Below are 24,714 nucleotides of genomic sequence, written 5' to 3' on the forward strand. Positions count from 1 at the left end.
CATCTGGTTCCAGCAAGTGTCTTATGACCAGGAGGGCCATAAATATTTGAAATTTCCTTGTTTCTACCACTTCCTTCCTTCCATCAGCTCATAGCTTCTTCTTTCACTGATATCTATGTAAGATATTGCCTTGCCCCATATTCTCCAATCTTAGATTCCAAGCCTCAAATACTTACATTCCCATCAGGCCAATCACTAGTCAGTGATTGTTGCAATGAACAACATTGTTACACTTCCTTAACCATCCCGACGCTTAGCTGCTTGCCTCCAATTGGTGTACACACTAGTCACACGTGAAAAGGGATAGAAGTCAAGTTGAAATTAAGCAAATATACATACCTGTGCATGTGAAGAATTTGGATACACCCACACTGACTTCTACCTTGCTGAGGGAAATTGACACTTGTAAAAGTGCTGCAAAATAAAATAAAATAAAAATTATTATTATTGAAGCAGAATTTTCCATATGTCCACAAAGAGAAAAACTTCCACATATTAAAACCATAAATAGGATCATGTCCCTACAAATTAGATTCCTCTGTGAGAGAGCCTTACACCCTACCTCTTGGAATACTTCTAAGTAACAAGCGCTACAAACCAATATTTAGAAGCAGAATCCAAATATTAGGGGCAGACATACTCATGTATAAAAAAGGGGAAAACAGTTAATGAGATTTTTTAAAAGGGACAATCACGTTATTCTAAACACATCACACCATCTGTTAATTTTTAAATACATTTAGCTAAATCCAGACTACGCTAGATGAACTCAATGGTGTCTAAATAATTCACGCATAAGTAGACCTACATGGTAGTCCTTGAGTGACATTGTCACAGATTGTTACCTGCACAATGTCCCCAAATTACAGCCAGTTGCCACTTGCTATTTTCCTTCTGGAAACAAAACAACAACAACAAAACCACCTGTGGCAAAAAATATATATGACGCTGAAATGCATTGAATTTTGCCATTGGGATGTGTTTACTACAAGCCAAAGTTAGCAGAACAGGGTGAATAAAAATTCAAGAAAGGTCAAGAAATGGTGGGGCATATCCATATTTCTCTAACAAAAAGCAGTTCTCTTGAAGGTTTCTTAATGGAATCAGAAAAATACCCCATTTACCATTAATGTTAGTTAACATTGGTTCTCAGCTGCAATGTAGGTCCCGCCCCCCCGACAAGTTACAAAATTTTCATAACACTTTAAAAGATTTGTCATTTGTAAAAGGGGTCATATTCTGTTTAAAGAAATCCATCTTGCTCACTACTCAACCTTCCCATCAGCAGAACTATCATAACAGTTGATTACAAAATGATTCTGTGCCCAGTCTGCTTGCAGTCAACAAGCTACAGCTTTCCTCTCAGCTATCAAACGGACTAAATATTAATGTTTAGTGTGCAGCTACATCTCTATTTTTTTCTTTACTTGATTGTATGTGTGAGGAACCCTGAAAGTTACTAGGACCATGACAGAGAGACACAGAGTGCTTCCAAAGGTTAGTGAAAAATAAAAATAAAAATCCCATTTGTGCCCTGCTATCTACCATAAAAGCTTAAAACTCATCAGAATATGTTAAATCACTCATTGCCAATGAAACAGAATATCATGTTTACTGAAAGGGGACAGAAGACCATGGTTCTGAGCGACATACAATTAAAACAAGAAAACAGAATTCTGACTAAATTAGTGATGCTGGCTTCTAAAAAGTTCCAAACTGCATGCAGAAAGTAGAAATTGTCCTCTTTTGGGGGTCTTCTGGTGGTTCCCCTACTTCAAGAAGTGAAGTTACAGGGAACCAGGCAGAGGGCCTTCTCAGCAGTGGCACCCTCCGTGTGGAACACCCTCCCATCAGATGTTAAGCAAATAAAGAACTACACAATTTATAGAAGACATCTGAAGGCAGTTTTTAATGTTTGACATTTACTATGTTTTTATATGTTCTGTAAGCCACCCAGAGTCGTTGGGAAAACCCAGCCTGATGGTGGGATATAATAAATAATAATAATAATAATAATAATAATAATAATAATAATAATAATAATAATTAGATCAATAGCAATGGGCCTAGCTGCAATGTTTAGCTGATTAATAGGCTAGATTAATGAGTGCACTTTTGTAGTGGTTAAAAAGTTATCTCTGATTAATTATGCTTCACATTGAAATCATTCATTGTTTTTAATGGGATGCAGTCAAGCAAGAAGGGCACCCCAATGTTGTTGATGTCCCCCTTCCCTACCCAGAGGAACCCCCTGTGCTACCAAAAATATATTTATGAGGGTTGGGGACACTTCAGAGCAGTATGGGACATGGCACAAGAGACTGCAATATTTGCTTGCATTGATGCAACCTGTAGTATTGTGATGCTACACGGACAGACAGCACAGCACCGCAGAAAACCTATTCAGGCATTATGGAAATGGAGTAAGTTCTTCCATAAGGAGGAAAACGTTGAGATGAATATGTTAGCTTCAGCCCATCTCTCTTCCTTTTCATCACCTTCCATGAGTTGGCTGGAGAACCACACTGCAAAATTTGAAGAAGACTGAATTTCCAAGGATTGCTGAATACACTAATATTCAGTTGGCACAGATTGCTCCTCAACTTAAACAACATGAGGAGGAATAGAATTTGAAGGCACTGGTATTAAAAATTCTAAACTACACTTATAAATGTATGCACAAGTCTAGTAGTAACAGAATAAAGGAAAGAATATAAACACATGTTCTACATATGGTTATTTAATAATTATAAAATAGAAAACAAAAAAATACCATATGCCCTCTTTCCCCAGCCCAGCCAGAAGCATCATTTCTGGCAAGGCTTTATGTAAATACGGTTTGGGAGAATTAAAAATAAATAAATCCCTGATGCAGATTAGAATCGAAAAGTATTTCCTTAGTGATTAGTTGAGCAATCTGTGCTTATGAGGTAGTTAAGCAAACTCTATTACCGGTTCATGGAATGTTCTCTCATCAGTTATTTGAAGTATGACATTTAATTAAAATGAAAATATTCTGAAGGGATATCAGTGTCCAAAAAAGTTTTATGTCATGACCAGATGTAGAGCTGTAAAGACACGACAGGAAGTACTAAGATGATGTGATGAAGCTACTGCATAAAAGGCAGGAGAAGATCAGTTCTAACTCGCATTTATGCTTGTGCAGCCCATGGTTATTCACTTGTGGAGCATCTATCACATCCATCCCCTTGCTGGTTTACTGTGGTCAGAGCGGGGAGGTGAACGGCCCTTCCTACCTCTAGACAACAATGGAGGAACATATTACACCGCACATGTTTCTCCTCTCTGCTGGTGGAACAATAACTGCAGTGGATCTGTAAAGAGGCATGTTAGGGAACTTCTAGCTGGTTTAGACATCCCACCAGTGTGCATTCATATCTGCTTCTGGAGTAACACTTATGCCACTTCTTTAAGCCCCTCAAACAGTCAGCTTGAGTGACATGTAAACTTGAGTGACAGACAACAGCACTTCCTCCTCCTCTACTCTGCAGTCCCCTATGCACCCTCATGATCTGCTGAAGCATTGGGGGATCCTAGAGTAGATTTTTTAGAGGTGTGGGGAGAGGAGAGAAAAGGGAAGTATTGTTATACAGTACCCTTAGTATCTCAATTTACACATTATATTTCTCAAGTTGCTTGTGCACTGTATCAGAAGTTAATTATCCTTTTGCTATTTTCTATTTCTCCATATTTCTTTAATTACTGTGGTACCTTAGCTGTCAAACTTACTCCATTCCGGGAGTCCATTTGACTCCCGGAACCATTTGAAAACCAAGGCACTCAATCGGAAGCCACAGAAGCCGTGTCAGACGTTTGCCTTCCGAAAAATGTTCGCAAACCAGAACACTCACATCCGGGTTTGCGGCATTTGGGAGCCAAGCCATTTGACAACCAAGCTACCACTGCAAGGTACCCCTGGTATCCTACAGACATATTCTACAATAATTATTTTCTTATTTTTTGGTGAACAACCTTAAGCCATTAAAAACAAAATGTAAGATAGTAAATTCCATTTCCATAATATGCTATTGATTGTTACTAAGTGATATCCAACAACAGTCAATTCTGAAATGTGCAGATGTGTAATAATATGTTTCTCTATTTCTAAAAGCTAGAAATACGAATCATTCCTACTCCTAGAACCCATTCTCAAAATTCCCCTTCCCACTGGAAATGTTTCTCCATTGAAGAGCTATACCCATGCTGTACCATGTGCTTACCATATAAACAGGCTCCATATATGACCTGCTGTCAAGATAGAAGTGTTTCTTCTCTATATTATTATTATTATTATTATTATTATTACAATAGAACTGACTTTTAGACAGGTATGTGGCAGTAGTGTATATAATGATTAAACTAAGGTTACCAGATTTCCCCCCCCCCCCAAAATGAATAGGGGACACATTTCAACTTCAATGGATTTTGTATGGGAACTGATTTGTAAATCTGGGGATTGTCCTTGGGAAATGGGGATGTCTGGTAATCTTAGATTAAACCTTTCCTATTTGAGAAGTTGGGAGGCACCATATTGTGGAAGCTTCCCAAGTGATTTTGACCCACTGTAATAAATGTGTACTCTATTTTAAAGATGAGCTCAAGTGTTTTGCTTTGCTTTTGAGTTCAAAAACACAAAATTTGCATCCCTGAATGCTCAGCCTTGCTTATTTACGTACATTGAAATCAACAAATCTGTTTCCTCAAAAAATGCAATTGTGTGATGAATCAATAAATATTCTTAGACAGAACCTATGCACATTTAAATAGGTCAACAAGAAAATGCATGATCTAGTTAAGATGCCTGCATTGCAGGGGATCACTTCCTACTCTTCAATTCTATGATTCTGTGATCATTAATTATTGCAGTGGGAGGAGAAAGATTCGGCTGATTAATGTCCTCTGCATGGCAACCTCTGCCATCCTCCCAAGTAGCTTTATGGCATCAGCTTTTGGCAGTTTACATTGTGCAAACTTCCACAGGTCCTGTAAGCTGCACCTGCCAGTTTTGACAAAACAAAACTTTAAACTCTACTGAGGTCATTTAGAGTTTATTTTTCCTCCTCCCATATTTGGCAAACAACAGTCTCCAGAGTCCCAAAGGTAATGAAGGATGTTTGTTGTATTTTTTAAGTGTTTGCCATTAAGTTTCAAATGGGAATTTTTTTCATCTGTTGTTAAATCAGTTATCATATGTATTTAAGAATTTAGGATTTATTCACAAAATCACTGAGATTTATCAACATGAACTGAAAACAAGTTGACTAATTCTGAAGAGTGATTCTAACTTGTTTACCAATGACTACTCTTCATTATACTGGTATTATGTTCCTAGCCTGACTGTGTGTAATATTCTTCGTTGTATCATCAGGCAAAGTGATCGTAGTTTCTCTACTTATGGGACTGAACTAGAAGTCACACAAAGTTCATTCAGCCCATGGGATTTTCAAGATGTTTCCAGTGTAAGAAGAGTGATGCAAGTGTTTCATCCTTTGGTACAGAAAATAAATATATGGATGCAACAAGCCAGAACAAATTAGGTGCATTTAAATCCCATTGTAATCAACAAACTTTTAAAATTAATGGCACTACCTAGTCAAAGGTAAATATTTTAAAGTCTAATTTATCTAAAAGGAAGCCTAACTACAAGCTTAACTCTCTTCTGTTGAAATCAGTGGCACTTAAATATAATGAACTTTGGCTTGATAAATTATGTTAAGAAGTAAGTTCCAGTTTCAATGACACAACCTGAGAAGTTGCTATCCTTAGCCCCAGCCTGAGCAGTTGCTATGGTAATACTGTGCTGAACATTGTTATGTGCAACCTTCAGTAAGCTGGTATTCTTTCAGTACCTATGCCATTTTTAAAAAAGCATTATTTATGCTAAATTGTGTGTTCTATTTTTCAAGGCCTATAGGGACCTCGAAAAACTATGTTCATAGGGCACATTCTTAATTCCTGACTAAACACAGCTACACACCTAGGATTTGGTAGCTACCCTCTAAATTGAGAAATGCTTTGAGTCAAGTCTTGAAACCCAAAATTTTAATGAATGATCTTCGGTGTATAACTGGTTAGTCAATGTTTAAGAATGGGGCCTATAAACATTTTCAGAAGGCCCCTGGTGTCCTGGCTCAGTTTAATACAGAAATTTGTATTAATATGTGATTAGCTTCACATACATTATTAATATTAGTTGTAACCTAACTTTCAGAGGTACAAAATGCCCTTCTCTGCCCATTCATTTTAATTGGAACCGGTGAATCAGCTCTCTTGAAAATACACCCTGGGGTATAGGAAGCCCACACTTATTTTGAATTACACTATACTGCTGAGAACTTTTTGTAGAATTAGTGCAATTACTTTAAGTTAAGGTAATTTGGGGTCAGAATTCTATTACATATCTTGAACTTAATTTGGACTATCTTAAAAGATTTTTTTTTTAAATGAAGTGCTTAGGATTCTTGCTAGGAAGAAAAGTGTAATAGCACTAACATCCTTTTTGCAGGAGTTGTAACATTGTTTGTAGTAGCTTGGATTCAGAGGTCTGGAAAACTGTAGATGGCGGGCAGTAAAAACCCCTAAAACTCTAAGTAGAAGGCTTCTATTTAACATTTTTGGAATACTGTATTCTCTTTTCCAAGCTATGTCAAGGCTGTTTTGCAAATTAATAAAAGCCATTGTCCACACTGCAGCACCATATTCCCTGTGGGATGTTCTGATGAAACGACTGCTTTCCCCTACAGTAAATGCCTGAATATTCTTGCACAGAGACTTCTTTATATAAGAACAACAATAAAAAAAGACAATATTGCAGGGTCTTACTCTTTTACATATCAAAACAGATTCATTTGAGATCTTTAACAGAATAATGTAAATGTAATGTTCACTATGGAATTATGTTCAGTTGTTTGCATGCAGTAAATTATAATTTATCTTAAAGATTGTTGAACTAAAACTTTTCAGCCATTAAAGCAATTGCTAGGCAAAGCAGTGGGATGCGGGTGGTGCTGTGGTCTAAACCACAAAACCTAGGACTTACTGCTCAGAAAATCGGCGGTTCGAACCCCCACAACGGGGTGAGCACCCATTGCTCAGTCCCAGCTCCTGCCAACCTAGCAGTTCAAAAGCACGTCAAAGTGCAAGTAAATAAATAGGTACTGCTCCAGCGGGAAGGTAAACAGCGTTTCCATGCACTTCTCTGGTTCGCCAGAAGCAGCTTAGGCTGGCCACATGACCTGGAAGTTGTCTGTGGACAAACACCAGCTTCCTTGGTCAGTAAAGCAAGAGGAGCACTGCAACCTCAGAGTTGTCTGCAATTGGAGTTAATAGTCAGGGGTCCCTTTACCTTTAGGCAAAGCAGCAGCATGCTGTGCTGGAAAGGCAGAAGTTGCCTAAAATCTAAAAGTGTTTGGGCTCAACTCAAGAGCGAAAGGCTTGTAATTAGTTATCTGCTATGCATGGCACTACTATACATGCTATTTTAATGCCCCAACATTTACACTTTAACTATGATTGTTTCCAAATTAGCATTGAGCCATTTGTTTCAAGCGGCAGTATAGAAATGGAGTAACATTTCCATTGAAATTATTTCAAATAAAATGGGATGACATTAAAAGAGGATTAAAGAAATATAAAGCATCTAGCCATGTTTTTGTTCTCCCTGCACTGTTGGAGCAGGTAGAACAAACCTGGGAATTGCAGATTTGAGAAAACTGGTGCACTCAAGTGCTGCTTATGGGATTCTCAAAGACATCTCTGTGTGGTCACTGTGAGAACAGGAAACTAAACTAACTGCTTGGGCCTTTGACCTAGTCCAGCAGGGTTCTTCTTATGCTTTTAATGTCTTTGAACAAGTATATACATTTATATGGGCTATCTTCTCTTCCTGCTCCTTCCCCTTCCCCTTTCTTCTGCATGACTGCACAGAGCATGGTATGGGCACAGTCTATTGTGGGTCCCTCCCACCTCAGGTTTCTTTTGTTTTGCTCTTTTTTCTCATTTTCTTATAATAGCATCTACTTCTGCAATGTCTGTAGTCATACATCTATTGTCTGTTTGGGATTGCTTTTTCTTTTTTTAAGAAAGTAAGCGCTTAATGAAAAGTGTATAACTTTTTTCCAATAAGTGCATGAATTTTGGCTACGCAAGTATCAGCACTAATCCCTGAAGACAGAAAATATAATAAATGATTCATCCCTGCTCTAAACACAACCTTCCAGCAATCTTTCTAATATCCAACACAGAATGTCTTTTTAAAAATCATCATTTAACAAGTTAATGAGTTACTGGGGTACATAGATCTGTTATATAAAATATGGAAGAGAATCAAATACGGGGAAAGATAATGAGTCACTAAATAAAGATGATTTTGAAAGGGCAAGATACACCTCTCACATGGTGTTTGCCATTCCAGAAAGCTGAATATGATCCATATTCATATATCAATATATTTCCAGAAGCAATTTGTTTTGCACATACACAAAATCAATGAACACCACCATAAATTAGAGCCTAGAAGCAAGAGACCTCAGTGCCCAGACATTATAAAAATCCTTAGATTGGCATAGAAAGTCAAATTACATGAAAATCTGCTCTCAGCTAACCCTGTCAATAGCTAAGAAAATTGCTTAATATTTTCTGAAGAAATAGAGAATAATAAAATAAAAAATGCTTCTATTGTAACTCAAGATTGAGGATAGTTATGAAAAAGGAAGTGGCAGTATCGAATGCACCACTTCTAACAGCAGGTAGGAAAACCATAGTTTTTTATAATTCTCTTCTGAAAGAAAATCAGCACAAAAATCCATGAAACGTTTCTCCCTGATTGACTGGTTTGTATTTGTGGGGAAGTTATATTATTTTTTAAATGGACAAGAACTAATAAAACCTGGAGCCCTGTACCAATAGTATGCAGCAGTACAATTCTATATACCATGACAGTAGTCCATCACATCATTTCCACATCATTCATTTGCATTTGTAGACCCAGGGTTAGCTCACAGTGATTACTCTGAATCTAAACTGTAGCATGTGTGAGTTTGCTACTTCTTTCTCAAGAAAGGGTAACTAAAACCTTTTAAATGAGTTTGGTGCCCTCTTGTCTGGATACTTTCTGTACAGTAAGTGCATACTGGCAAAAGTTCTTATTAATACACACCTTGTCCTTTTCTGCTAGAGCCAGGTTGAAAAGATATTCAATATGGCTAACTTAACTCAACAACCCCCTCCCCCCCCCACAAACTTCACTTCTGCCAACCAAAGACAATCAACCACACCCTAGGCCACCCCAACCTCTCTCACCACAAGGAAACATAACAAGTAAATAGAAAGAGAACCTACCCAAGTGACGCTTGCACAAACCCCACACACATACACTAAGTAAAAGAACATAAGCTTTACCATCCCCTCTCTCCCTCCTCCTCTTTTCTTCCCAACCCTATACTGCATATAACACCAATGCTTCACAACAGATGTAACTGATCTGTAGAAAACACAACCTGAAGACAGAGACAATGTATGTGCTTTTGTAAACCAGGAAAATCTTTAATAAGAAATATTTTTAGAAAGAAAGAAAGAAAGAAAGAAAGAAAGAAAGAAAGAAAGAAAGAAAGAAAGAAAGAAAGGCAGGCAGGCAAATATATGCCCCCACAGGGATACCATGGAGGTAAAAGTAGCTAACACTTCTAACAGATATCACAGATTAAGTCCAAATAATTTCCGGTCTTTAGGAATAAACAGGAGAGAAAGAGAGAAGGAAATAGCAATTTTGCTTGTGAGCCCTGATACGAGATGCCATCTTTCTGAAAGTTTCCAGGTCCCCCAACCGACCTTTCACAGGTAGAAGGGGCAGCCCACCTGTTGATCACCTGACATCATGTGATTCGACTTCAAAGGAACAATCAGAAGTCCACTTGCAGTGCTCTCCCAATTCTTTCCCTACAACTGCAATTCAACACTTTTTTCTCTTGGGTGCCTTTTTCTGTGGCAGAACCATTTTAAGTGTTTTAAATTATGTCAGTGGGTGCAAATGAAGAATAATGAAAGAACTTAGAAGTTTCATTTAGGCCCCACACTTTTACCTATCCCACACATAACATCAGGTGACATCAAGTGCTGAATAAGTAATTGTGCAAAACCATATCATGGGCAAACTGGGGAGGTTTGGTGGGCCCACCTTTTGTTCTAAAATTACACACGCAAATGCACACACTATATTTTGTATCCTGCATGCAAACAAGAAGAGGATACATTCCCACAATTTCAATCCAATGTTTTTGAAGGTTTAGAAATCATTTTCAGTCTCTCAACTAGTAATTTTCCCAGGAGAAACAATGAAAATCCATGGGGACTCACTATGATTCAAAATTATAATGTGTAAGAAATTTGACTAATAAAGAGGATTAAAGAGTTAGGTGGTCATGCTTAGTAGGAATTATATTATTTTAGTATATTTCTCCTTGGAATAAAGCACACATGCCTGAATAAAAATTGGATTACATATGAAGCATGAACTAATAAAAGAAATAAATGCACAATGAATAGTGGTATTCTACATTTGGCAAAATGTTGTTGGCTTTTGTGGCTTTTACCACAAAAATGACTAACATGCAGAACTCATGTCCAGTTTTTCTAGCTGAAATGCTGTTGGACTATCACTGAGCTAATGGCCCTTCCACTAACTTGACATTCATTGTTCAATTTTTTTAAAAAAAAGATAAGGAAGATATATTAAAGCACAACAGGGCTGTAAACTTCAGAATTAAAATGCATGGTCAGAATTTTGTGGACACCCTTGGGGGAGTGTATTTCAACTAATCTCAAATACACGCAGATCCTTGGGGAAATGTCTTGAAAAGCAACCGTTTTAAAAATGAAATCATATTCAACAAGGAAGAATAAAAATACCAATTCTCATGTTTAAAACTATACCAATTCATAGGTTAAAAAATGCACATTTCTAGCAAGTGTAATTTAAATTGAAAATAAGTGTTTCCTATAATGTAACAACACAAGAGAAGCATAGCTATAGAAGCTATAAAACAGCATAGATTTCTAAGATTGTAAATTCTACATACACGTTACTTTATAGAAAGCCCCACTGACGTTTGAGTAAGGATACACAGGATTGCCCACTTTTGAATGCCTGGTATAGTGCTCTGGTATATGTTTGTATAATATATGTAGTGCAGATGGTTTTGAATTGATTAAAAAATGCTTTCCACATACCTGCTATCCAGACTGAAGAGCAAATATATATGGTGCATAAGGTAGTGTATTATAGCAGTATTAGATAAAACAGAAACTGCAACTAATTCTTTCTAGACTATGACAAAATTGTTTGAGGTAATTTGCTCAAACAATGATTAAAAAAGCACTTGGTGTCAATAAAATTGAGAGGTTTTTGTTTTATCCACAATACCTAGATATCATTCGCCACAATCCAAAACACTTTACAACTACTTCCATGAACCCCAGAGGCACTTGTGCTTCTTGAGGAATACCATTTTTTTAATCCCTCCAAAAGTTTCAGCGGCATTTACCATAGGCAGCTGGGGAATGCCTGCAATTTCTCCTTTTCTTGCATTAGCTACTTGCCTGAAAAACAACACTACATTGAGATGTAGCATAATTCCAAGACAGGCCTTAGGGTGTGGGGGAATGGTGACTATCAATGGAGGACATTGTTCATGTAGTGTCATTCCAAGGGCATCCTGGGGGATAAATAAGACAGGCACTGCTGCCACAAGCACAAAATGGAAAATATAATTAAAGTGATAAAATAGAAGAACAGCTGCCAGTGATAAGTGTAAGTTAACACACCAAAAAAGGGGGAAAAAGAAATTTTTTAAAGTCTCCTTGAAATACCCATTCACCTCAATTTAATCGGCTATGCCCTACAAATCTCAGGTTCTCATTCTTTGCCCTTTGTTACATCTAGTGATTCTTGGTTCCAGTCACAATTTTTATATAAAAGGATTAGCCTTTTCCCCAGCAGAACAGGCATTTTCAGATTGCCATTCTTGCATACTCAAGACACCAGTGAGAATCAATAAACACCCTGCAGGGCAGTATTATATACAGTAGTGCAACACTAATGTCCTAAAATTATGCCCTAGGTTGGAACTTCAGGGAACCTCCATTAGTATAGGCACCACTAATCAATTAGTTTAAGTTACAAAATAATAATAATAATGAATTACATATAAATAAGGGCATTGCTTCAAAAATAAACAGAATGAGCAAGGAAAGCAGGCAAGGAAAATAACAGTACTATGTTAACTGGTACATTTTAGGAGTTTGCTTGTATGATCAAGTGCTGAAACTCTGCTTCATCAACTGCAGCTTTAACAACATATCAGATGGAAAGAGGGTGCCATTAAGAGATAAGTACCGTACTTTTCAGACTTTTGCACAACTCCAATCTGCATTACCCCTTTTCTGATCTTGACCAGGCAGAGCTCCAGATTATTTGGGATAGGAATAGGGATAGGGCCATCCTAATACATTTTGGCACCTGATGTGGATCTCAAAATGGTGTCTCACTTCATATCAGGAAAGAAGGTGCTACAGAATAGCTATGTTAGTAACAAGGAAGGAAGAAAAATCAACATTGGGGTCTGCTTCCCCTGTGGATTCTGCCACCTGAAGTAGTCGCGCCTCACTTTGTATCACGGATGAGCCAGCCCTGAATAAAGATTGGCATCAGACTGTGTTTCCCTTAGTGATCTTGCCACCTGGAGAGATGGCTTCACCTTGCTCCATGGGTGGGCTGACCCTGGATAGGGGTATGGAAGGTATCCTATCACAGATATTAACTGCAGTCTTCAACTGATCTAAAGCATTATGCAATGTTTATTTTAAAGCTTGGAAGTCAGAAACAAAGCAGTACTGAACCTAACAGTAAAGGTAAAAAAAGAGGAAACCTGCTGTGAATATCCTGTTTCACATTACAACTGCAGTACTCTTAAGTGACCTCAAATTTCAAGAGGACTATCTTAAGAGTAGTGTTTCTCAGATTTCTGATAGCCAACACAAACTTTTTTCTTAACTGAAACAGGAACTATATTATTAGGCCTTCCAAATGTTTACTCTAGAGTAGGAAAAAGGAAACATTGCACACTTTGGAAAGGGATGATACAAAGAGAGAGCAGACAATCACGTGGAGATGCAATAGCGGAGAACTTTTCTGAGATGTGGTGCAAGAAAGGAAGAAACCAAATGATCTTATCATGGTACCCCGTTCCTGCTTTAGTCAAAGCAACACAACCTGCCTGCTTCTTCCACAGCTATCTACTCACTCTTCAAAATGGTGTGTTGGCTCCTCGGAAATGAACTGAAGCAACAACAAAAATGTGATTGGTTGAAACTGTCCAGAATAAATTCAGATTGATCCCATGACAACAATCAGAGTAAAATTGGGGGAAATATTTTGAAGTGCTTGCAATGGATTTGTTGTGGGTGTCAGTCTGCAGTGAACCACTTTATGCAAATTAAAGCAAATAACTATTTCCTGATTGACTGGCTTGAAAGAAGGCTATACGGTTGGTCTTGTTGCCCTGCTTCAACATTATTTTTCCACGAGGAATTATCTGTGGGGTGGGGCATGGACTGGGGCTTGTCTTCATGATGATGGTTACAAAAATGTTCATTTCTCATAATTCACAATAAGAATGCAGGAACAACTAGAAAAGCCTTGGCTCCCCTCACCTCCAATAAAATCACAGCATGCGTAGTAGTAGTAGTAGTAGTAGTAGTAATGCCTTTATTGTCAATGTATAACATGTGTACAATGAAATTTACCAAGCCTCCCCCCCAAAAAACCCCACTCAATCTCATTGCATTTTGTGTGCTTGTCGCACAACACACCATCCCCAAAAGTCAGTTGCACTATATTATTTTCCGTTCAGCAGCCTAACAGCCCACGGATAGAAAGTATTTTTTAGCCTGTTGGTACGACTGATTATGGGACGTGGGTGGGGCTGTGGGTTAAACCACAGAGCCTAGGGCTTGCCGATCAGAAGGTCAGTGGTTCGAATCCCTGTGACAGGGTAAGCTTCTGTTGCTCGGTCCCTGCTCCTGCCAACTTAGCAGTTCAAAAGCACGAAGCGCAAGTAGATAAATAGGTACAGCTCCAGCGGGAAGGTAAACGGCATTTCTGTGTGCTGCTCTGGTTCACCAGAAGCGGCTTAGTCATGCTGGCCACATGACCCGGAAGCTGTATGCCAGCTCCCTTGGCCAGTAAAGCGAGATGAGCGCCACAACCCCAGAGTCGTCCACGACTGGACCTAATGGTTAGGGGTCCTTTACCTTTACGGATAATTATACTTCTATATCTCCTGCCTGAGGGTAGAAGATTAAAGAGGTGCTGGCCGGGGTGTGAATCGTCCCTGAGAATTTTTCTCGCTCTCCTAAGGCAACAAACCCTTGTAATGTCATCTAGTGGGCTCAGGGGACTGCCCATGATAACATGTGCTGTGTTCACCACCCTCTGTAAAGACTCTCTGTCCTTGGCTGTCAAGCCAACGTACCACACTGTGATACAATATGAGAGGACACTTTCTATTGTGGACCGGTAGAAGGAGGTAATCAACTGTTGTTTAACATTGTTCTTTCGCAAGACTCTGAGGAAATGGAGTCTCTGTTGGGCCTTCCTAACCACCTGAGTTATATTGTTTTTCCAAGTGAGGTCTTCACTAAGGTAAACTCCCAAAAATTTTAAGGAAGAGACTCTGTCCCCACAGCCCCCTCCCACCTGATATACAACGGGGCTAGTTCCCCTCTCTTCCTCTGAAAGTCCAAGACCCTTCAGTGGTAAAGGGGCAAGAAGCAAAACTGAGACCGATGCCAAGCCCTTTTGAGTTGGAGGTGGGATGAAATCTGAAAGTTCTCCCATCAGTGTGCACTCAATGCTTGACCACCTCTCCATTTTCTTCTCCTGGATATTTCCAAATCCTGAGTATGACACTGTACTTCCCCAGTCTCTCTAAGAGATCAGCACCATCATGATACGCTTTCAGAAGAAGAATGAAAAGGCAAGTGAAAGTGCATGTAAGACTGGTGAGGTTGATGGAGAAGAGAATCATGTGCATGTTTCCCCCCCCCCCCTAAAATCTTTCCTTCCAGCAGCCTAGAGTACAGTCATTAAAGCTTCACTAGGACAATGCCTTCAAATCAACAAGCCTCTTCAGTCTTCCTTTTTCCATGATGTTATTGTAATGATAATTAAAAATGGTCCTATTAACCTTTGCTGGTTCTGGCAAATGTACAGGATGCTTAGTTGTATAACAGCCACTTGTTCCCAATTAAGTTATAATGGACTATCTTTAAATACGATAAACATTGATTTGTTGGTATAGTTTTCAGAAACATACAGTTTTTGATATGTACATCCAGACCTTTTGTGTTCTTTAAAATGTCAGAACTCTACCGGTGCCAGAAAATAAGGGGCAAGGCATGCACACACATACGCATACACATTACATAAAATATGTGTCAAAGAAACAGAATGTGCTTCCATTGTACTGGCTGTTAAGATTGGGCAAACAAAAGGAGGGGGAAGCAGCAGCAACAATTATGTCTTGTTTTGAAAACGAGCTCTGAAAATTAACTCAAGAACTATGCACTTTCCTTTTTGAAATGAATATTATATTGCTTTAAAATAATGTGTTCATTTCTTCAAGATTTAATCTCTAAATAACTGCAAAAAATATGATAATGTAGTGATGCAAGCTTAACGTAAGAAAGAGAAAATTTGCATAATTCAAAAACATATCGTATTTCTTAAAACAACTAATGTCTCTTTTATAACCAAAAGTATTGAGTAATTTTACTGAAATACTAATGCCAATCTTTTCCTTTCTGGCTTTGGAATATCTTACCCTAACCAAATTAAAATCTTATATGAAATCAACACTTCATATAAGGTACTTCACTAAACATTTAAACTGTTCACTCAAAATTATATTCTTCTGCACAGTGAACACTATCAAAAGCTACCACAAAATTACAGATGGACAAATTTGTCTAGACTAGTGTCATTTTCACATGCGCATTTAAATTTTTTGTTCTCTTTTAGCATTGTATGCATTATTTTTTTTAAAAAAAAATCATATCAAAATAACATTTAGAGAGAGAGAGAGAGAGAGAGAGAGAGAGAGAGAGAGAGTATTACAGATTCTTGACTCAAAATGTATACAGGTAACTTGCAGCTTACATGAAGGTTCAGTTCCTGGGTTCCATGTATAAATGCAAAATTGCATAAAGCCAGGAACCCCTGTAACCTATGCCAATGTTGGGTTTTTCAGTGTCCCTCTCCACTTGAAGAAAGAGATGAGTGGTGAAATCTGAACAATGGCAGTACCAGGTTCACCTGTGGGGGGGCATACCATTGTATATCTTATATTCAGAAAGAAAAAACAAAAACTGTTTGAAATACATCAAGGCTTGAAATACACACTACTCACCAATGCATATAACTTAATCATAACACCAGCACTCTGCCACTGCCCCCACAAGTCACTTGAGTACAGGGTGATTCGAAGTGAGGAAATGATGGAAGGGTGTTAAACCTTTTCTCCAGCCCACATTACATGATTCCCCAGCTTGTTTTCCATTCTGAACACCAGCTGAAGTTGCTTTACTTGGGAGGGGGGGGGGAATGGGTGTCACCGGGATTCAATTACATGCATTTGAATGTAATGAGTAGCTATTTCTTACATGTTCTAAGCTACTCTAAATACTTTTGGTAGAAGATCATGATAGAAATAAGAAATGAGACTGAGCATGGTTCTCAAATTGCTGGAGAAATGAATATCTACATGACTAAGTAAAACCAATTAACATATCTAAGCTAAACTCATTCTCACTTGCTATGAGGAATTATTATTCTTAAGTACTCTAGGGGTACTGTTGACTACTGAAGAGTAATGCAGATTTATAATAAGACTTAGGGCTGATTCAGACACACTTGTACATTATGCAACATAAAATCAATTACTCACAGCTGAATGTGAAAATTGAAAAGCAGTATGTTCAAGATTATGTTAGGTAATATGGAAACTCTGTTTTTGAACTGCAAAGGCTGTTTAAATTCATATATTAATTCCTGTGATGTGCATAGAAGGGGAATAAGAATCTACAGGAGGGGACATATCTCAAGAAAATCAAAGCAGGAAAGGAAGGAAGCCAAGGCGTGAGGACACGCAGTGTAAATATAATGACTTAAATTGTTGATTGTAAAAGATTGCTTTATTTTCTTGTTGTTTGTGTGTGAAAAATAAATAAACAGTGACCCACACCAAAAAATAAATAAATCATATTTTAATCCAGTGAATTCAATATGCACTCCTCACTAGATTTTGAATACAGATTTGTTGGTACACTACCAGGTTCAATTTTGTCAAGAAGGTACTGCAGTTCCATTTGAGCAGACAAGAATTCCATATCCTTATGTCCAGTTCAATCTCATCTGACTTTCTTTGGAGAAATGGGATATTGGGGGCTGAATATAGTGTCAGACTAGAACAGGGGAGACCCAGGATCAAATCCCCAACTAGTCATGAAGCTCTCTAGCCAAGCTCAGCCTAACATGGTAGCTCAGTTGATTAGAGTGTGGTGCTGATAATACCAATGTTGCAGGTTCAATTCCCATATGGAACAGCTGCATATTCCTGCATTGCAAGGTGTTGGGACTAAATGATCCTCAAGGTCCCTTCCAACTCTACAATTCCATTATTCTATTAAATCAAGTACTCTTCCTTCAGCTCTGGAGATGAAAGGTGAACATGACTGTAATAAATAGATAAAATAGAACTTGCACAATCTTGGAAATTTGTGTTGAAAAAAGGTTCTTAGTAGGCATGAGTCCCAGAGGTTCTGTCAGTGCAGTGGTGTAATTGACAAGGAATTTTAAAATAGATCCTTCTACAGTGAAGGGTCTTCTCCAGGCTAACTGCAGAAGTGGGTAAAAGACTGTCTTTCATTCTTACTTTTACAGATACTTTCTCAAGCTTAAGCAAGATGTTGTGTGTTGTGGTCACTTCTTAGGTGAAAAGGAAAATGGTTATAAATGGTATCCACAAAGCCCAGCCCCCGAATTTTAGCTATATCACCCCATAGCTTTGTTAAAACAAGCTGGATTCCCTACAATTGGGACTTCTAGATTCCCTATAATTCAAGCATTGATCTAGTCCCCACCATACGTTTTCAGCAAGAAGAAGACACACTGTCAAGCTTGAGTTCAAATAAGTCTGTCATTCAAAAATGAAACTGATAAGAACTTCCCCTGCACAACTATGACCATCCATTTTATTTCTCTACTGAATGAACTTATCTGACTTGCCACATGTTTTACAGCTGCAGGGGATGGGTTAACACATAACAATAAAGATGCAAATGAAACTCATAGTTATGGGGCTTGGACCAAACTAGACAGAAATCCGTGTTCTTTGTTCTGACCTTAAAGAACTGACCTATATCTTCCTTCCACTTCTATTCCTTTTGTGGTCTTTTTTAAAAAAAGTTTTTAAGGCTAAGAGCAGGGCCTCCCTCCCTCCCCCCCTGCTTTTTAATAAAGAAAACTGAGACAATACTTGTCTGAAGAGCAAGATAAACAAACTGGGTGGTTATTTCCCCAGGTATTCCTAGCTAACTCATCTGACCTAGCCAGCCAGCCCAACTATGTCTCATCATCCTGCCACTCTTTAAGCCCTTTCATTATTATTTTCTAAGGGCCTGACAGGTGCAGCAATGGTGCCACTTTAGTCATTTGGAAAGTGAAAGTGCAGATATAGCACACTATAAGAACATCATTACAGTCCTGCTGGTTTAGACAGAAAGTCTATCTAGTACAGTGGTACTTTGGGTTACAGATGCTTCAGATTACGGATGCTTCAGGTTACAGACTCCACTAACCCAGAAATAGTATCTCAGGTTAAGAACTTTGCTTCAGGATGAGAACAGAAATCGCGCAGCGGCAGGCCCCATTAGCTAAAGTGGTACTTTAGGTTAAGAACAGTTTCAGGTTAAGAACAGACCTCCAGAACGAATTAAGTTCTTAACCCAAGGTACCACTGTAGTGGCAAACCACATGCTTGCTGTGTAGCAGCATACCAAGAAAAAAACAAAACATTGTGTCATGCTTTGGAAAAAGTTCCCACTCTCCAGAGCATTGTCCATATGTTGTATGAATCAACAATTCTGTCCCAATAAGAGTGTGTATGATCAATGAGCAAAACAAGCTAAGCTTGTTGCCTATGCTGAGTTTAATATTTTATGTTTTGTATGGTTGCCATACGTCCAGAATTTCCTGGACATATATGGGATACTGCTGTCTATAGCAGGGGTTTTTCACTGTTTGAAATATGGCAACCCTAATGTTTTGCTTACCCTGGTCTTTTCAATAGCAGAACACAAAGCCTTTGTGCTTATCCAGAACACCACTGGTATTGATGAGATTATATAGCTGGAGTGAAATCTGTTCGTAAATTAGAAAATAAAATGTCATCAATGAGTCATATTCAATGTGCTCTGAATTTATCAGGGCCCATTTGGCACTATTGCAATATAAATAAAAACCCTACATGCTCTCTTAGAACTGAACTTTTTCTTCTCATAGGCCATAAAGCTTTCTCCTTCCGGGTACATTTATTATTATTATTATTATTTTCTGTACCATAAGGTTGCACTTTGTATTCTTAGATTCCTACACATATTTTCAGATTTAAACCTGGCACTTGCTTGCTATATAAAGGGACCAACACATCGACTCAAAACTTGATTTCACACCATTACTGCAAATAAGTATGCCAATGCAAATGCTTCAGATGATGCCAAGCACAAACACAGCACGCACGAAATGTATACTGCCATTTCAGATATAAACATAAATTACTTTCAGAGCATATCAACTTCCTTCCTGGATCAGAAGAAAGGTCTCAGTAGTCCTGTTGGCAGAGAGAGCCAGTCAGAGACCTCTAGACAGCTCAACAGCAGAACAGGAAGCCTCTTCCCCCTCATGTTTTCCCCAGCTGCCAATCAGTAATCTAATTAATCTATAATGACTTACAGTACAGCAAGGAATAGATCTGTCCTCCTTGAAGTTGTCTAGTCCTTTGGAGCAGGGGCGAAAGTCATTTATCCTATATCCTGAATACAATGCCATTGCTACATAAGCAGTGGGGTGGGGTAGGGATAGCCATCATAAACAAGAAGGATAGGATCAGAGATCAGCAAAGACATAGAAATGTATTTGCTTCCCAGTTTGCTGTCTTCTACACATTCAGATGGCTGTGTGTCTTCTATTATAAGATTCCCCACCAGAGAGAGAGAATCTGTTTGACATGTAGCTAGGCTATTTGTAGATTAATAGTTCTATTTCTTCAAGACACATGCAAAACAAATGAAGTCACATTGGTTCATAATAGGGGATGAGGGTGGTGAATAAAAACCCATGGTTGGGCAATGCTTTTATTAGGACCAACCAAAATGTCACAGAATAGTGTGCAAGCTTCATCATTATTTTGTAATATTTTCGTTGGTCCCAATAAAAGTGTGGGGTTTGGGGACTTAATGTTGGTTTAATTATTTATCTGCAAAAAAAAAAAAATCAAAATATTAAGAACAACAAATAGACATAGCATGTGATGCAGACATGTGATGCATAAACTAAACATGAAATCGGAAACAAATGTTCATCTTGTTAAGATCCTTTCATACAATCTATTCATGTATTGCACTTTATAAAGATACCGGCCTGATTTTCACCTCACTTTAAAACAGAAATCAGTCGAACTATGGGATTGTGGTTTGTTTTTCTACAAACAAATCACAAGCGGTAACCAAGCTTTGCTTTTGGCTTAGTAGTCATGGTTTATTTGAGCCCAGGTTCAGACACACTAAGCTAAACCATAGCTTAGGTTCTGAAAGGACAGCACGCTTCATAGGCATGGGGAAGGAGTGAATCATTCGTCAGTTTAGCCTTATTCACCACCATGCTGCATGTCCACCTCTAAACCTTAGTTAAACATAACTGTGATTTAAAAAGTTGTGTGAACCAAACAACTGCAGCTGTACATGAGTTATTTACACAGTAACAATATTTTAGAAAATTACACAGGAATATATTTTGTCAGTTTGATATGTTGAAATTTGTCAAATATCTATGTAGAAACAGACAGATAAACCTAATCAAAATGTGTCCTCATAGTTTTGGGGAGTATTTTGTAACATACTAAACATGGAAAATACATTTTTTTCAACTTCCCCTTGTGGTGTTGTTCTCAGCAATCTTTATATCATCATCATTTTATTTGTATGCTGCCTTTCCACAGTTAAAAACAATGCTCAAGGGAGCTTACATGACAAGACTTACATAATTATAAAAGTCATATTCAATAAATAAACCACATAAAAAAACCCACAGCCAAATGGAAAACAATTTCCACATAAATAAAAACCTAAAACTAAGAATATAGCATTAATATTACAGTTTAAAATGACATAGGTAAAAAATAAGAGCAATTTTTTAAAAAAGAGAAACAAAACACAAACATAGGCCAGGTGGTGAGTGGCAGGACTGGGGCCAGGGGAAAGATTATATGCTAGTAAACCCAGGTTGCAGTTAAGCATGAATGTTACATAGCTACAACTACCAAATTTGAGCTATCTAGTCACACTTCAGTTCTTTTACAACTTCTCAGCAGCTCTTTCCCTGGCATACAAGGGAGTGCATGAAATCTTCTGTAGTAGTTGAATTCAAAAGGCAGTTGTACTTGAATTCTTTGGTTGCTGTATGCTATGGGTATGGGATTCATATTGGTTTTCAAGTGCAATGTTCCCCAGAGATAATAAAATGCCTTCCGGAGGCCGAGTCAGTTTCCTCCTATGTCATCACAGTAGTCTGTGCAGATAAAACTAACATTTCAATATAGGATGCAAGGCAGTAGGAGTAAATAACATCCATGTCCTATCAACAGTTATACAACAGGAGTACCTCACACTGAACTTAGTAGGCCTTAATCTACTGCGCCACTTGGATTTGCTGATCGGAAGGTCGGCGGTTCGAATCCCCAGCTCCTGTCAACCTAGCAGTTCAAAAGCACGATGTGCAAGTTGATAAATAGGTACTGCTATGGTGGGAAGGTAAATGGGGTTTCTGTGCATTGCTTTGGCTTCACTAGAACTGGCTTAGACATGCTGGCCATATGACCCAGAAAAAATTTCTGTGGAAGTGGACAAACGCCGGCTCCCTCGGCCTGTAAAGTGAGATGAGCGTCACAACCCCAGAGTCGTCCGAAACTAGACCTAACGGTCAGGAGTACCTTTACCTTTACCTAATCCAAAGTAATCATGAAGACTCCTAGGGGCTGAGGGTCTTCACACGCGTGCCCCATGTGTTTGAAGGAACCCCCCCCCCATCCAAAAAGTTGTTAAGCATTGTCCCTGGCCATAAAAATGGAATGACTGGGGAAATGTCAAAGAACTGCCAAAGAACTGAGCATCTTTAAGAGACTCTCTTGCGATTCTCTTATATCTAGTAAGACCTTGTGGATAAAAATGAGACTTGTGTAAAGAAAAACAACCATAATAAACAAGTTGAAATGAGTGAGTTTAGTAGTTAGTTGTTTTATTTTGTTTTATGTTGTATGTTGTTTCAGGTGCATTCCAGATAATGTAACATTTGTAAATAAATGCATAAAGACTCGAAATCGTTATGTTTTCAAAATCATCAATAGTTTCCCTTTTCAGCTTTACAAAAATAGTTCAGGATGGAATAATCTGGGTTTAATTTAACATTGAAAGCGTTAACATGATCTTATTCAAAAGTTTATTTTTACATTCTATGAGCATTAGGAACAGCTTATTTTTACAAAGGTCTTTTCAGAATCCAATGATTTGCTACATTCCATTTTCAAGAAGAAGCTATTCAAAATTAGATGAAGCCAACGTGTTCCCTTGACTGAATTTAGATTTATTAATCTGAGCTCTGGTTCAGACCACTGAAATTTGTTTGAAGTGCAAATTAAAATGTCCTGCAGTTTTTCCTCTATTTTATACATTATTAAACTGATTCAAGGTTATAATTCTTGTCCAGTATTATGTACAATGCTTTCCATTTTTTATGCATTTGAGAGGCACACCTTAGAAAACACTGCACAGCAGCTATGTTTAATTAACTTCACAGGGACCCATTATGATACACTGTGCTATTGTTAGCAACTTGGGAAAGCAAGTTAATAGTAGAAACACCCAATAAATTGTTCAGATGGAATCATTTCATAATTCCTAAGCATATGGATTTTTCATTAATAAATGGAAGTCTCTTTTTTGAGGAATTGGTTGATTATTACTGAAAATATTATTTGTCATCAATGGTTTCTTTCTAACAGTGTAGGGGAGAACTACAAATGGATAGTTCCAATATCAAAATTAGTGCTTAAGTATGCAAATTACATCCCAGCAGGAGTCTGCTGAACATTACATTAACAGGATGTTTTTCATTCATTTTCAACTGGATCTTTTTCAAGCCAGAAGGAAGATATATTGCTGATCACTAATATAAGCTGTGTAGTAGTTTAGGGCTATAAAGTAGCTCCACATTGTGAGTGGGACTCTACTAAAGATACACACACACAGTGCTTCCATAAAAAATATTAAGGGAAATGATGCTCAGCTGGCTGGAGTCCTGTCAACCACAATCATGCCTTCAGCCAGTTCTGCCAAGGCTGTAGAGCTTCAAAGGCAGATAAAGAATATTGGTCTGCCTGCTATAACTGTGTTTCCTACTGATAACCAAGGCTGCAGAAGTGGGGAACCACCAGCCCATGGGCTTAGTTAGACCCAGAACAGGTCCCTTTTTGGCCCATAAGTCCATTTTCCATGAAGCATGTATTTAGAGATGAACAAAGCTATTTCCAGTCTCTGTTGAAGACAGAAACCTAAGTTCCAGTCTGCACATGAGTGATAGATATGGATCAGAATACTTCATACAGTAATTAGCAAAGATCAAATTCCTCAAGCATCACTTTATACATTGGAGAAACGCAAGACCATACCTCCTTTGGTCATGCAGATTTAGATTCCCCAGGACGATTCCCTTAAGACACCTTGCTTTGTCACATCAAGGCCTTATCCAAGCTCAGCAGCCAATACACCAGTCACACACCCGGTCACAGTAAAGGCCTACATCATGCTGATGTGGGCCTGTGATTGCCGCCTATTCCCACTAACATTCTCCCAATACAGAGGATGGTTGGTGATACTGATCAGCAACTAGGCTCTCCGGTGCATAGATCCATCCCCTATGCCATTCCAAACTCTTTCCCCATCTTCAATAAAGTCATGGTTATTTTTAATTCACCTTTGTCTACATGTAGGTGTTGTACCCCACCCTGTTTCGCATTAGAAGCACAAAGAACTTCATTACTGAACAATGAGGCTTTATCTCAGGAAAAATAACATTGACTTCCACAGCATTCTTCTTGTCCCAACACAAGTCTTTTCAGGACAGCCTCTAGAAAGGTTATCTGGAAATGTCTTAAATATTGCCAAACTTTCTACCAAGTCTCTATGGGACTTGGAAATCTCATTACATCCTGCTTAGTTTTCCATGTTACTAGCCAGTTGCCCTTTAGGAATTTCAAATTTCAAATGCTACTGCAAAGATAGATTGCTGATTCTGACCACATATTTCCT

At 38.2% G+C, this 24,714-nt stretch overlaps 1 protein-coding gene across 3 annotated transcripts in view; it reads right to left on the reverse strand.

Moving 5' to 3' along the window:
• NCAM2 (neural cell adhesion molecule 2) overlaps nt 1-24,714 on the reverse strand; it is a 198,116-nt gene that overhangs the window by 100,897 nt on the left and 72,505 nt on the right. For all 3 annotated transcript variants that reach the window (XM_083500344.1, XM_083500346.1, XM_083500345.1), the window contains exon 2: nt 340-414. In XM_083500344.1, the coding sequence (XP_083356470.1) occupies nt 340-414 (75 nt within the window). The remainder of the gene's footprint in view (nt 1-339; nt 415-24,714) is intronic.

The sequence above is a fragment of the Podarcis liolepis genome (assembly GCF_965112155.1).
Source record: "Podarcis liolepis genome assembly, chromosome: 4".
Classification (NCBI taxonomy): Eukaryota; Metazoa; Chordata; class Lepidosauria; order Squamata; family Lacertidae; genus Podarcis; species Podarcis liolepis.